This window comes from Cebus imitator, unplaced genomic scaffold (genome assembly GCF_001604975.1).
Source record: "Cebus imitator isolate Cc_AM_T3 unplaced genomic scaffold, Cebus_imitator-1.0 Scaffold306, whole genome shotgun sequence".
Classification (NCBI taxonomy): Eukaryota; Metazoa; Chordata; class Mammalia; order Primates; family Cebidae; genus Cebus; species Cebus imitator.
In genome coordinates this window covers 1,719,132-1,730,693 of record NW_016107621.1, presented here as the reverse complement: position 1 = coordinate 1,730,693, position 11,562 = coordinate 1,719,132, and the positions used below count along the sequence as shown (strand labels likewise).

At 57.1% G+C, this 11,562-nt stretch overlaps 2 protein-coding genes across 10 annotated transcripts in view; both read right to left on the bottom strand.

Annotated features, from left to right (window-relative positions):
* HIPK4 (homeodomain interacting protein kinase 4) overlaps window positions 1-1,003 on the bottom strand; it is an 11,184-nt gene extending 10,181 nt beyond the window's left edge. Inside the window, exon 1 of the mRNA XM_017503212.2 lies at window positions 216-1,003. Coding sequence (XP_017358701.1) covers window positions 216-680 — 465 coding nt within the window. The 5' untranslated portion in view covers window positions 681-1,003. The remainder of the gene's footprint in view (window positions 1-215) is intronic.
* Window positions 1,004-4,193: 3,190 nt separating this feature from the next.
* The window catches only part of PRX (periaxin), a 24,103-nt gene continuing 16,734 nt past the window's right edge, over window positions 4,194-11,562 (bottom strand). For 3 of the 9 annotated variants that reach the window (XM_037729461.1, XM_017503209.2, XM_037729468.1), the window contains 2 exons: window positions 8,871-9,067; window positions 4,194-8,231 (listed from right to left, as the gene is read on the bottom strand). In XM_037729461.1, the coding sequence (XP_037585389.1) occupies window positions 4,389-8,231; window positions 8,871-9,067 (4,040 nt within the window). In that variant the 3' untranslated portion in view covers window positions 4,194-4,388. Of the gene's footprint in view, window positions 8,630-8,870; window positions 9,068-11,562 lie in introns of all 9 variants that reach the window. The other 6 variants (XM_037729463.1, XM_037729464.1, XM_037729465.1 and 3 more) reach the window with 6 other exon arrangements.

Here is an 11,562-nt window from a genome sequence, read left to right as displayed (position 1 = left end):
GATGGAGTTTCACCATGTTGACCAGGATGGTCTCGATCTCTTGACCTCGTGATCCACCCGCCTCGGCCTCCCAAAGTGCTGGGATTACAGGCTTGAGCCACTGCGCCCGGCCAAAAAATTTTTTAAGTAAAGAAAGAAAAGGCATCTAGGGCTGGAGGAAGCTGGAAAAAGACAAGGAACTAGGGAAGCAGCCACCCTAGACGGCCCCTACTCACCTTGACCCTGAAAGGGCAGCGGGTCTGGTCCACCAGCATGATGTTCTCGGGCTTCAGATCGGCGTGGATGATCGCCAGCTCCTTGAGCCGGGCCAGGGCTCGGAGCACCTGCAGGGTGACTGTACGGATGTGGCAGGCAGGGAGGGGCGCGAAGTTGTTCTCCTTCTGGAACTCGAACAGGTTTTGCTCCAGCAGCTCGAAGACCAGGTAGAACTTGAGGGCGTCGTGGAAGAACTCAAGGAAGCGGATGACATGGGCCTCCTCGGGGTCCAGGCCCCGCATGCAGCGCAGCAGCTTCAGCTCGTTCTTGATGATGCGGTTGCGGTAGGCGTCATTCTTGAGGATCTTGATGGCCACCATCTCACCCGTGCTCCGCCGCCAGCCCTTGGCTACCTCCCCAAAGGTGCCTTTGCCCAAGACCTCGATGATGTCGTAGCAATCAGTCTCTGACTGGATGGTGGCCATGGTGTCCCTGCTGCCGGACACCGCCCTGCCCAGGCCCCTGCGCCACTGGCTCCGCCGCCAAGGCCTCCGACACCACCGGCCCCCCAGCGGGGGAAAGAGAACCGCACTCGTGCCTTCTCCTGTGAGGTTGGCCCCTGCTTCCCTGACACCCCCAGAGCCCTTGGCCACACTGTGAGTCTGCCAGGGCCTACACCCAGAACCCACCCAGGTCTCCTGCTCCCCTAAAGCCTTCCTGGCTTGGTACGAGGGGCCCTGGGCCCCCCGAATGGGTTTCAGCGTTGTTGAGTGGCTCTGGTGTTCTGTTGTTGGAGACCTGAGTCCTGGCTGGAGTGGGGGTGGGGTACCAGGCTGGGCCCCCTCCCCCGCCCAGTGGCGGAATCTTGCAAGGACCAAACAGGTGAAGCGTTGACAGTGGGGAGTATGATTGGAGGCCTTGGGCAAAAAGGAATGGGGATAAGGCAGAAGTGAGGAAAGTCAGGCTTCTTAAGCTCCGGAGATGTGATGTGCGTGTGTGTGTCTGTGTTCACAAACCCCTGTCCCAGCCTGTGGCTGCCATAGGGTGAGGTTGTAAAAGGCCCTGAATGCCAGGCTAAGGAGTTTGGACTTTGTTCTGAGGGCACTGGGGAGCCACAGAGGGCTTTGAGCAGGGGAGGGCAGGGTCAGATATGAGTGTCAGAAAGTTACAGTGTGAAAAAGGATAGGTTGGATCGGGTAAGAGTGGAGGCCCCAAGCCTGGGAAAGAGTCCAGGGCAGGGCAGAGATGGGAGAGGTCAGGGAGGAGAGGAGGAGGCCAGTGGATGGGACACCAAGGAGGCCAGGAGGACCGGCCGTGAGACTGACAGGTGGGGGGAAAGAAGGGAGCTATCCAGGCCCAGACCCAGGCCCAGGGCTCTGGCATGAAGGGGCAGTCATCAAGAAGTGAACATGGATAAGGAGCAGATTGGGGGAGATGTTGAGGCCAAATTAGAAAATGTATTTGTTTTTGACTGGGCATAGTGGTTCATGCCTGTAATCCCAGCACTTTGGGAGGCCGGGGCAGGTAGGCGGATCACGAAGTCAGGAGATTAAGACCATCATAGCTAACATGGTGAAACCCTGTCTCTACTAAAAATACAAAAAATTAGCCAGGCGTGGTGGCACGCACCTGTAATCCCAGCTACTCATGAGGCTGAGGCACAGAATCACTTGAACCTGGGAGGCAGAGGTTGCAGTGAGCCGAGATCGCGCCACTGCACTCCAGCCTGGGTGACAGAGTGAGACCCTGTCTCGAAAAAAGAAGAAAGAAAATGTATTTATTTTTATTTATCTTTTTATTTTTTTGTAGAAATGGGGTCTCACTGTATTGTACATGCTGGTCTTAAACTCCTGGCCTCAAGTGATCCTCCTGCCTCGACCTCTCAAAGTGCTGGGATTGTAGGCATGAGCCACCACTCCAGCCAGATTAGAAAACTTAACATCAAAACATTTAAACCAGGATGGAGGGCTTTAGAAGTCTTATCTGATCCTTACAACATGCAAAGTAGGGATTTCATGGAAGAGAAAACCAAGGCACAAAGAAGTTTTTGTAAATGCCTGGCCAGGAGCAGTGGCTCATATCTGTATAATCCCAGCACTTTGGGAGGCCAAGGCAGGCAGAACACCTGAGATCAGGAGTTTGAGACCAGCCTGGCCAACATGACGAAACCAAATACAAAAGTTAGCTGGGCATGGTGGTGCACACCTGCAGTCCCAGCTACTCGGGAGGCTGAGGTCAGGAGGCTGAAACAGGAGAATCGCTTGACCCTGGGAGGCGGAGGTTGCTGTGAGCCAAGATTGCACCATTATACTCCAGCCTGGGCAATGAGTGAGACTCTGTCTCGAAAAATAAAAATAAAAAATAAAATAAAATAAAATGCCTAAGGTTACCCAGGTGACTGCCAGAGACAGCCTTTGACCCTGAGCAGCCCAGCTTCAGCACCAGGCTCTGAACCATCACCCACACAACCTCCTAATGACCAGGAGACCTCCAGGAGAGGTGTGGGTCCCTAGGGGGTTGCAGGAGAGAGTTTGGGAGTTGTCAGCACAGAGAGGAGGTGTGGAAGCCATAGGGGAGGGTGACGCACCCTAGGAGGGTGTTGGGGTAGACAAGGGCCCCGGAGGAGCCCCAAGTGCCCAAGGAGAGAGAGGTATGGGGAAGAGAGGAGCAAGTGTCAGGAAGATCGATGGGGCCTTGAGAAGTCACGACGAGAGAGACAAAGGAAACCCTCAGGCGTGGCCATGGAGAGGCCACTGCTGACACGGACAAGGTAGGAGGAAAACCCCAATGCTGGGATCTTGGAAATGGGTGTGCACTGTGAGTGTAGATAACTCCCACCATGTCTGGTGGGGGCGAAGAAAAGGTGTGTGGTGAGGCAGTGACCTGAAGAGGGCCAGCTTGAAGGGACAAGGTACTCAAGTGAGTGCGGGAATCCGCCAGGCCCCTTATCCGCTGAGACAGGAGAGGGAGATGTGAAGAGCATGGGGGTGCTGTCGGGATGAGACTTGGGACTGGATATCGAGTCTCCTTAGTCCAGGTGGGATATCACAGAGAGATGTGGAGGAGGCTGGAGGCCCTGGTGGGGACCCCAGGACTCAGATCCTGAATCAGGATGGCAGGGATGTGGTAGGTGGTCCCTGGGAGCTGAGCACTGACGGGTGCTGAAGACCCTAGGACCTAGTTCCAAGAGGCAGCTGTGTGTTGGTGGTGGAGGCTTTGGACCCAGAATCCTAAAGAGGGGAACAGAAGCGCCCTTCCTGGGTGGGGCGGGAGTGGATAGGCCGTCAAACCAGCCAGACAGGAAAGAGAAGGCCAGGATGTACAGAAGTGCCCTCACCAGCAGAGGGCAGGTGGGGAGCAACCAGCCTGGTAGGCGGGGGTCCCCCAGAACAGGCCAGCTCCCTGGCAGAGGGGTCCCGAAGCTGTGCTCTACCAGGGAAGGTCCCAGAGTCCTCTTCAACAGCCCCTGGGAATTCTCAAGGGCTAGGGAAGTCTCCACTCCCACCAGGGCCGGCCGAAGGCCACACTGACTGTTGTTTTTGTTGAGACAGCCTGGCTCTGTTGCCCAGGCTGGAGTGCAGGGGCACCATCACGGCTCACCGCAGCCTCCACCTCCCAGGCTCAAGCCATCCTCCCACCTCAGCCTCCCAAGTAGCTGGGATTACAGGCACAGGCCACCATGCTTGGCTAATTTTTGTATTTTTTCTAGAGCTGAGGTTTCCCTATGTTGCCCAGGCTGGTCTCAAACTCCTGGGCTCAAGCAATCCTCCTACCCTGGCCTCACAAGTGCTGGGATTACAGGCATAAGCCACTGCACCCAGCCTGCCTGACTCTTCTCAGACCAGATGTGACCTGTTTCTTCCCTGACACCAGAGGGTCCCCTCAGGCCAGGCTCAGGTGACTCCTAAAACCTCTTCTTTGGCGACTGCCTTCTCTGCATCTCCCCTACACCCACTCCCGCCCTCCCGCTATGCACACAGAGGAGATGAACACATGGCTACTTCTGGATTACTTTATTCACGTGGCTTGTGGGATACACACACCCCTGCCAGTGAGACAGGAGTAGGCCTCCCCACTAGCCCTGGTCAGTCGCCCACCTCCTGGCCCTCTTAGGGTTAGTGCTAGTTATCACACACACAACGGGGGGGAGGAGAAAGGAAGGCAAGAAGGGAGTCTCCATCTGCCCAGAGGCTTCACACGGCCGCAGCCTGAGCCCCCTCCATCCTGGCTGGGCCTGAAGCCCCTGTCTCTGAAAACCCCACGCTGGGCAGCTGCACCCGGAATCCACCCTCTTCCTGGTCTCCACTCCCACTCCGGGCCTTGGGGCTTAGGGACACCCTAGGGAAGTGGAACTTTGGGGACTTCTCTCTCACGGGGGACTTGGGGGCTGCATTGCCCTCCTGTCCTCGAGAGGCTTTAGAAGGGGCCACCAGGCCTACGCGTGGCAAGCGGACCCGGCCCCGGCCCCGGCGTCCCAAGGCCCCTTCCCCACTGCCCTCTTCCTCCTCCTCTTCCTCGGGGCTGGGGGAGCCTTCCCCAGTGACCGTCTCACTCTGGCTGAAGCCCACTCGGGGCAGCCTGAGTTTGGGGCTCTTGGCCTTGTCACCCTCCTCGGCCCCCTCCTTGGCCCGAGCCAGGCCAAACCGGGGCAGCCGCACCTTGAGCTTGTGTCCAGCCTCCCCCTCCCCATCTGCCACCTGGTACTCGGCATGGTTGCCCCCAGGTGGTGAGAGCTCCACATCGGGCAGTGAGAGGCGGAAGGTACGCTCGGCCCCTGGGGGCTGCTCCTCAGCACCCTGGCCCCTCACCCCAGCTCTGGCCCCCAGCGTGGGCAACTTCAGCTTCAGCCCACCCTCACCTGTGGCCGCCTCGCCTGCCTGTGCCTCTCGGCTTAGCCCCACGTCCAGCTCAAGCTGGGGCACTGTTACAGTGGGCATCTTGAAGACACCCTCACCCACCAACAGCTCTCCACCTGCAACCTGGGTTCCAGGCAGAGACAGGGTCACCTGGGGCACCTGGACCCTGTAGCCTGCTGTGCCCTCTGCTGAAGGGGCTGTACTCTCAGCCTGATGCCCTGGGGTACCCACCTCCCCAAAGCCAGTCAGCTCTACCTGGGGCAGGGAGATGCCCAGCGGAGGCATCCTCAGCCCTGCCTCATGGCCCTCAGTGACCACCTGCTTGGCTGTGGACACCTGCAGCCCTGACAGCTGCATTCCACTGACGGCCACCACCCCCTCCGCTCTCCCTTCCTCCTGGGCGCCCAGCGTGACCAGCTCCACCTCAGGGATCTTAAGCTGCACAGTGGTGGACTCAGTCTTTTCTCCCGGGCTGGCACGCTCACCTTGAACTTCTGCTTCCTTCCCTCGAGCCAGCCCAAAGGAGGGCATCTTCAGCTTGGGCATCTTCACCTTCCCGTCCCAGCCCCAGCCCTTGCCCTCCAACTCAGCCACCCCCGGCACCAGTTCTGCTGCCTCAGTGTCCCGGCCTCTGACCCCAAACTTGGGCAGAGCAAACCTGGGCCCCTTGAACTTGAGGTCAGCCCCTGCCACCTCTACCTTGCCTGAGGGCAGGTGGGTATCCAGGCTGAGCTGTGGGATGGACAGGTCGAGGGCGGGCAGCAGGCCTGCCTCTCCGGCCCCTTTGGCCTCAGCCTCAGCCCCTACCCGAGGCTTGGGGAGCGAGATGGTAAACTTGGATACCTTCCGCTTGGTGGCTCGCCCAGCCCCCTCAGCCTCTGCCTTGGCCACCTTTGGCCCTGAGAGTCCAAACTTGGGCAAGGAGAACTTGGAAGAGGGCTTGACTTTCATCTCCATTGTCTCCAGTCGCCCTTCCTCAGCTTCCACAGTGGGCAGCTGTGGAGTGACAATTTCAACAGAAGGCACTCGGAGGCCCACTTCCCTGACCCCTGCTGCCAACTTGGGGCCCTCCGCCCGCTCTACCTTGCCCATTTCAGCGGCTGGGACCCGTCCCTCCAGGCCAAAGGCCCCTGGCAGGTCTAGCTCCACTGAGGGCAGAGTGAGAGAGGGGACACCCACATGAGCCTCACCATCCACCTCTGGCTGCAAACAGGGAAGTGTTACCAGCTTCCCTGAGACCTCAGCACCCGCCTCGCCTGGCTTGCCACGTGATGGGGACTCTGCCCTCCCTAGCTTGGGCATGGTCATCTTGGGCATGGTCATCTTGGGCATCTTGAAGCCAAATTCCATCCCTTCTGCTGGCTCTGCCTTGGCGGCTTTTAGCTGCACCTCTGGAGCCCTGGGCAGCTTCACCTCTGGAGCCTTTGGAAGATGCACATCGGGAACCTTCGGCACTTGCATCTCTGGCAGCCGAATCTCTGACACTTTCGGCAGCTGCACCTCAGGGAGCTGCACATCGGGCACAGCCATCTCAGGCACCTTGGGGAGTTTTATCTCCGGGAGCTTCACGTCAGGGACTTTTATTTCTGAGACTTTCGGCAGCTGCACCTCTGGGAGGTGTACGTCGGGCACGACCATCTCAGGCACCTTGGGGAGTTTCATCTCTGAGACCTTTGGCAGCTGCACCTCGGGGAGTTGAACCTCTGGCACAGCCATCTCGGGCATTTTAGGGAGTTTCATCTCTGGGACTTTCGGGAGCTGTACTTCTGGCAGGTGGACATCCGGCACGGCCATCTCGGGCACCTTCGGGAGTTTCATTTCAGGGAGTTTCATCTCAGGGAGCTTCATCTCTGGGACTTTCGGAAGCTGCACTTCTGGCAGGGGCACATCAGGCACAGCCATCTCGGGCACCTTCGGGAGTTTCATTTCAGGGAGTTTCACCTCAGGCACCTTTGGAAGCTTCATCTCAGGGACCTTCATCTCTGGCACTTTCGGCAGCTGCACCTCTGGAAGCCGCAGCTCCGGCACGGCCATCTCTGACACCTTTGGGAGTTTCATCTCTGGCACTTTTGGCAGCTGCACCTCTGGAAGCCGCACCTCCGGCACGGCCATCTCTGACACCTTTGGGAGTTTCATCTCTGACACCTTCGGGAGCTCTACCTCTGGGAGTCGAACCTCTGGAAGGGCTGCCTCCGGCACTTTTGGAAGCCTGACCTCAGGAGCCTTGGGAAGCTTCACTTCAGGTCCCTTGGGCACCTTGACTTCGGGTCCTGACACTCCGATGCCAAGGGAGGGCATCTTGATGGTGGGCAGCTTCAGCTTGCTCTCCACAGCTTCAGGAGCAGTGGGCCGGGGCTCCAGGAGGGAAAGCCCAAAGGTGGGCATTCGAAGTCTGGGACCTTTCACCCTGGCCTCAGGGCTGCCCTTGGCTACCTTGGCCTCAGCAACTTCCTTCGCTCGAGCCCCAAATCGGGGGAAACTAAGGCGGGGCATCTTCAGGGCCACCTCAGGTGCCTCTCCCCGGGCCTCCACCTCTGCACCCGGCAAAGCTAGGTCCACCCCCACAGTAGGTGCTGCCACATCCAGGGTGGGAACTGCCACAGCCCCTTCCCGGGTCTCCAGGCAGGGAAGTGTGGGCAGAGTGGGCAGTGAGGGCAAGGTGGGCAGCTCCACCTGGGGGACCTGGATCCCCATGGCTGGGAGCTCCACAGCAGGCGGAGCTGGGGCTCCAAGCCCAAGGGTTGGCAGGTGGAGGGCAAAGCCACCAGCTGCCTCTGCTGAGGGGGCTGCCTTGGGGGGTGAGACCTGGGGGACACCCACCTCGGCCCCTGGCAGCCGGAGCCCAACCAGCTCCACCTGGGGGGCTGTGAAACGAGCTCCTGCAGCCACCTCAGCCTCCACCTTGGCCTTCCTAGGGGGAGGAGCAGCGGCAGCCAGCCGGGCTGCCTGGGCCTCTTCGGCCACTTCTCGTACACGCAGCCGAGGGAGCTGGAGGCGCCGGCGGGCAGGGGCGGCTGGGACAGGACCCTTGACAGCCTCAGCTTTGAGGCCCCGGCGCAGGCGGGAGAACTTGGGAAAGGAGAACTCGACGTCAACAGGGGCCAGGTCAGCGGGGACCCCCAGAGCCCCAGGCACCACCACCATCTTCTTCTTCTTCACAGGGGACAGACTCTGGATGTTCTGGGGAGAGAGGAGAGAGGCAGGAGGCGGTGGGACAGTGGGAGGCTGGGAGTGGACAGGAAGAGCCCCTCCTGGTATTAGGCCAGGCCAGGGATGTGCTAGGTCAAGTATTGTGTCCCCCAAGCACCATCCCCACTTATTGCCTGTCATTTCACCATGAGTGCCCAGGAAGGCAGGCAGCCAACTAAAATCTCCAAATGAGTCAACAGGAGCGAAGGGACTGGAACCCAAGACTTCTAGCTCCTGATCCAGGATTTTCCCCAACATCCTCATTCTCGAGATGGGGAAACTGAGGCCCAGGGAGGGAAAGAAATTTGTCCAGGGTGACTCAGCAGAACAGGAATTGGGCCACACTCAGGCTGGAACCTGGCTTCCCTGGTTCAGGACCCCTAGCAAGCCTGGATCCGATGGTGGGGACGCCTCTCCGAGATGGGTGAGGGCCCTGGGCTGGAGTGGGTCAATGCCCCTCCCGGGGGAGGAGTTTAGGGGCAGAGAGCAAGGGGCAGAGAGTGGGATTAGCTTGGGTTAGTGACAAGACAGAGGGCAAGGCTGGCCCATGGTGGCGGGGAATGGGGGTCACGGCGCACAGATGGGATCGCTGGGGCAGTCCAGGGCTGGGACCGGGCTAAGCACGCGTACCAGCTTGGCCACCTTGGCCCGCGGGCCCTTGATCTCGTAGCCGGCCACGGTCCCGGGCCGCAGCGCCAGGTCCCCGGTGGGCACAGTGCGCTTCAGGCAGAAGGAGACTTTGTAAGGCTCTGCGCATTGCAGCAGGCGTAGTGCGTCTTCGTACTTGAAGTTCTCAAAGAACACTCGGGCGCTCAGCAGCTGGTCCCCTGCGGGCGAGGCGGAGGTGCGAAGCACGTGGGCATCTCCCGGTCTAGCCCTGCCCACTTGCACGGAGCCCCCGCGGTGAGGCCCCGTCCCAAATTTTAGCCTCTCCAATCCCCAGCGCAAGATTGAATTGCAATTACGCCGGCCCCGCCCCACAACCTTAGCCCCGCCCCCTGCAAGGAACAAAGCCGCTACCACTAGGGTCAAGCCGGTCACCTTGTCGCTCCCCTATCCATCCTTATGTTTCAGAGACTGACTTTGCTTCTTTTATCAAGAGAACAGAATCAGAAGAGAACTTCCAGAAGCTCCCACACTGTTCACCCCCTTTCTCCTGTGGCGATTTACTCACTCCACTCTCCTTACTGTTCCTGGGGATGAACTAACCCCACTCTTAGTTCAGGGCAATCCCTCCACCGCCTTCTTAGGTACATCCTCCAGCAATTCTCTCCTCTTCCCACATCATCAATTGTCCTTCTCATCTACATTATTCTTATCAGCATACAAATATGTTATTATTTCTCCCACGAGAAAGGTTGCCAGCCACGTTGGTTCATGCCTGTAATCCCAGCACTTTGGGAGACCGAGGCGGGCAGATCATCTGAGGTCGGGAGTTTGAGACCAGCCTGACCAACATAGAGAAACCCCGTCTCTACTAAAAATACAAAATTAATCGGGTGTCATTGCAGGCACCTGTAATCCCAGCTACTCTGGAGACTGAGGCAGGAGAATCACTTGAACCTGGGAGGCGGAAGTTGCAGTGAGCCGAGATCATGCCATTGTACTCCAGCCTGAGCAACAAGAGTGAAATTCCGTCTCAAAAAAAAAAAAAAAAAAAAAAAAAAAATCAGTCTCACTATGTTGCCCAGTCCAGTCTCAGATTCCTAGGCTCAAGTGATCCTCCCACCTCAGCCTCCCAAAATGCTGATATTACAGGTGTGGGCCACTTTCTTTTTCTTTCAAAGACAAGATCTTGCTCTTTTGCCCAGGCTGGAGTACACTGGTGCAATCACAAATCACTGCAGCCTTGAACTTCAAGGCTCAAGTGATCCTTCTACCTCAGCCGCCTGAGTACCTGGGACTTTAGGCCTCTGCCACCACACCCAGCCTCTATAACCTCTTAAAGACACACTGCCCCATGCCTCAGGCCTTAGACCTCCTCTCTGTCTATATGCTCAAGTCATCCCTTGGGAATTCTTGGGAAGCTCATCCAGATTGAGGAGTTTAAAGATCATAAATCTGCTAAGAATTCCCAAGCATCTCTCTCCAGCCCAGGATTCTCCCTTCCACCCTAGACTCACATCCAACATCTCCATCATATCTCCACCTGTGTGTCCAGCACGACATCTCTCACTCCTGGACTTTCTTCTCCAAATGAGTACTAGCCTCAGTGTGTTCCTTTTGAGGGACCAGCAACTCCTCAGGTCAAAAATTCCTGGATCCACTGGGCGCAGTGGCTCACGCTTGTAATCCCAGCACTTTGGGAGGCCAAGGCAGGTGGATAACCTGAGGTCAGGAATTTGAGACCAGCCCAGGCAACCTGGTGAACTCCCCCTGCCCCCCTCCCCAGCTCTACTAAAAATACAAAATAAGCCAGGTACTGGGGAGGCTGAGGCAGGAAAATTGCGTGAACCCGGGAGGCAGAGGTTGCAATAAGCCAAGATCGTGCCATTGCACTCCAGCCTGGGTAATAGAGCAAGACCCTGCCTCAAAAAAAAAAAAAAAAAAAAAAATCCCTGGATCCATCTTTGAAACTTTTCACATCATTCCCAATATCTAGTCCTCAAAGCTCCTCCTTCAAAATATATCCAGAATTCAAAATACATATATATATACACACACACATATGTATGTTCTCTCTTCACCTCCAAAACGTTTTGGTCCAGAGCATCCTCATCTCTTACCTGGATAATCACAGTAGTCACCTTGTTGGTCTCCCTGCTCCTAACCCTGCCCTCATATATTCTACTGTGTTGTTGTTGTTGCTGCTGCCGCTGCTGCTGATGTTCACTTTGTTTTTAAAACAGAATCTTGCTTTGTTGCCTAAGCTGGAGTGCAGTGCTGTGATCATGGCTTATTGCAGCTTCAAACTCCTGGGCACAAACAATCCTCCCATCTTGGCTTCCCAAAGTGCTGGGATTACAGGTGTGAGCCACCCCATGCTTGGCCATATTCTACTGCTAATGCAGCAATTCAGCAGTCAATTCATGTTTGTCCTCTGCTCACAGCCCTCACAGAATAAAATCGAAAGTCCTATAAAACCCTCTAAAAAATGCCCTCCATTACCTCTCTGACCTTCTCTCTTACTCTCCTCTTCACTAACTCAATTGCATAGGCAGTGGTTTCCTCACTGTTCCTCCCACAAGCTAGTCATGCTCCCACCTTGGGGCATTTGTGCTGGCTATTCCCTCTTCCAGATGGCCTCATTGCTTGTTCCCTTACCTCCTTCAGCCTTTTTGCCCTTTCCAGCCCACAACAATTCTTTTTTTTTTTTTTTTTG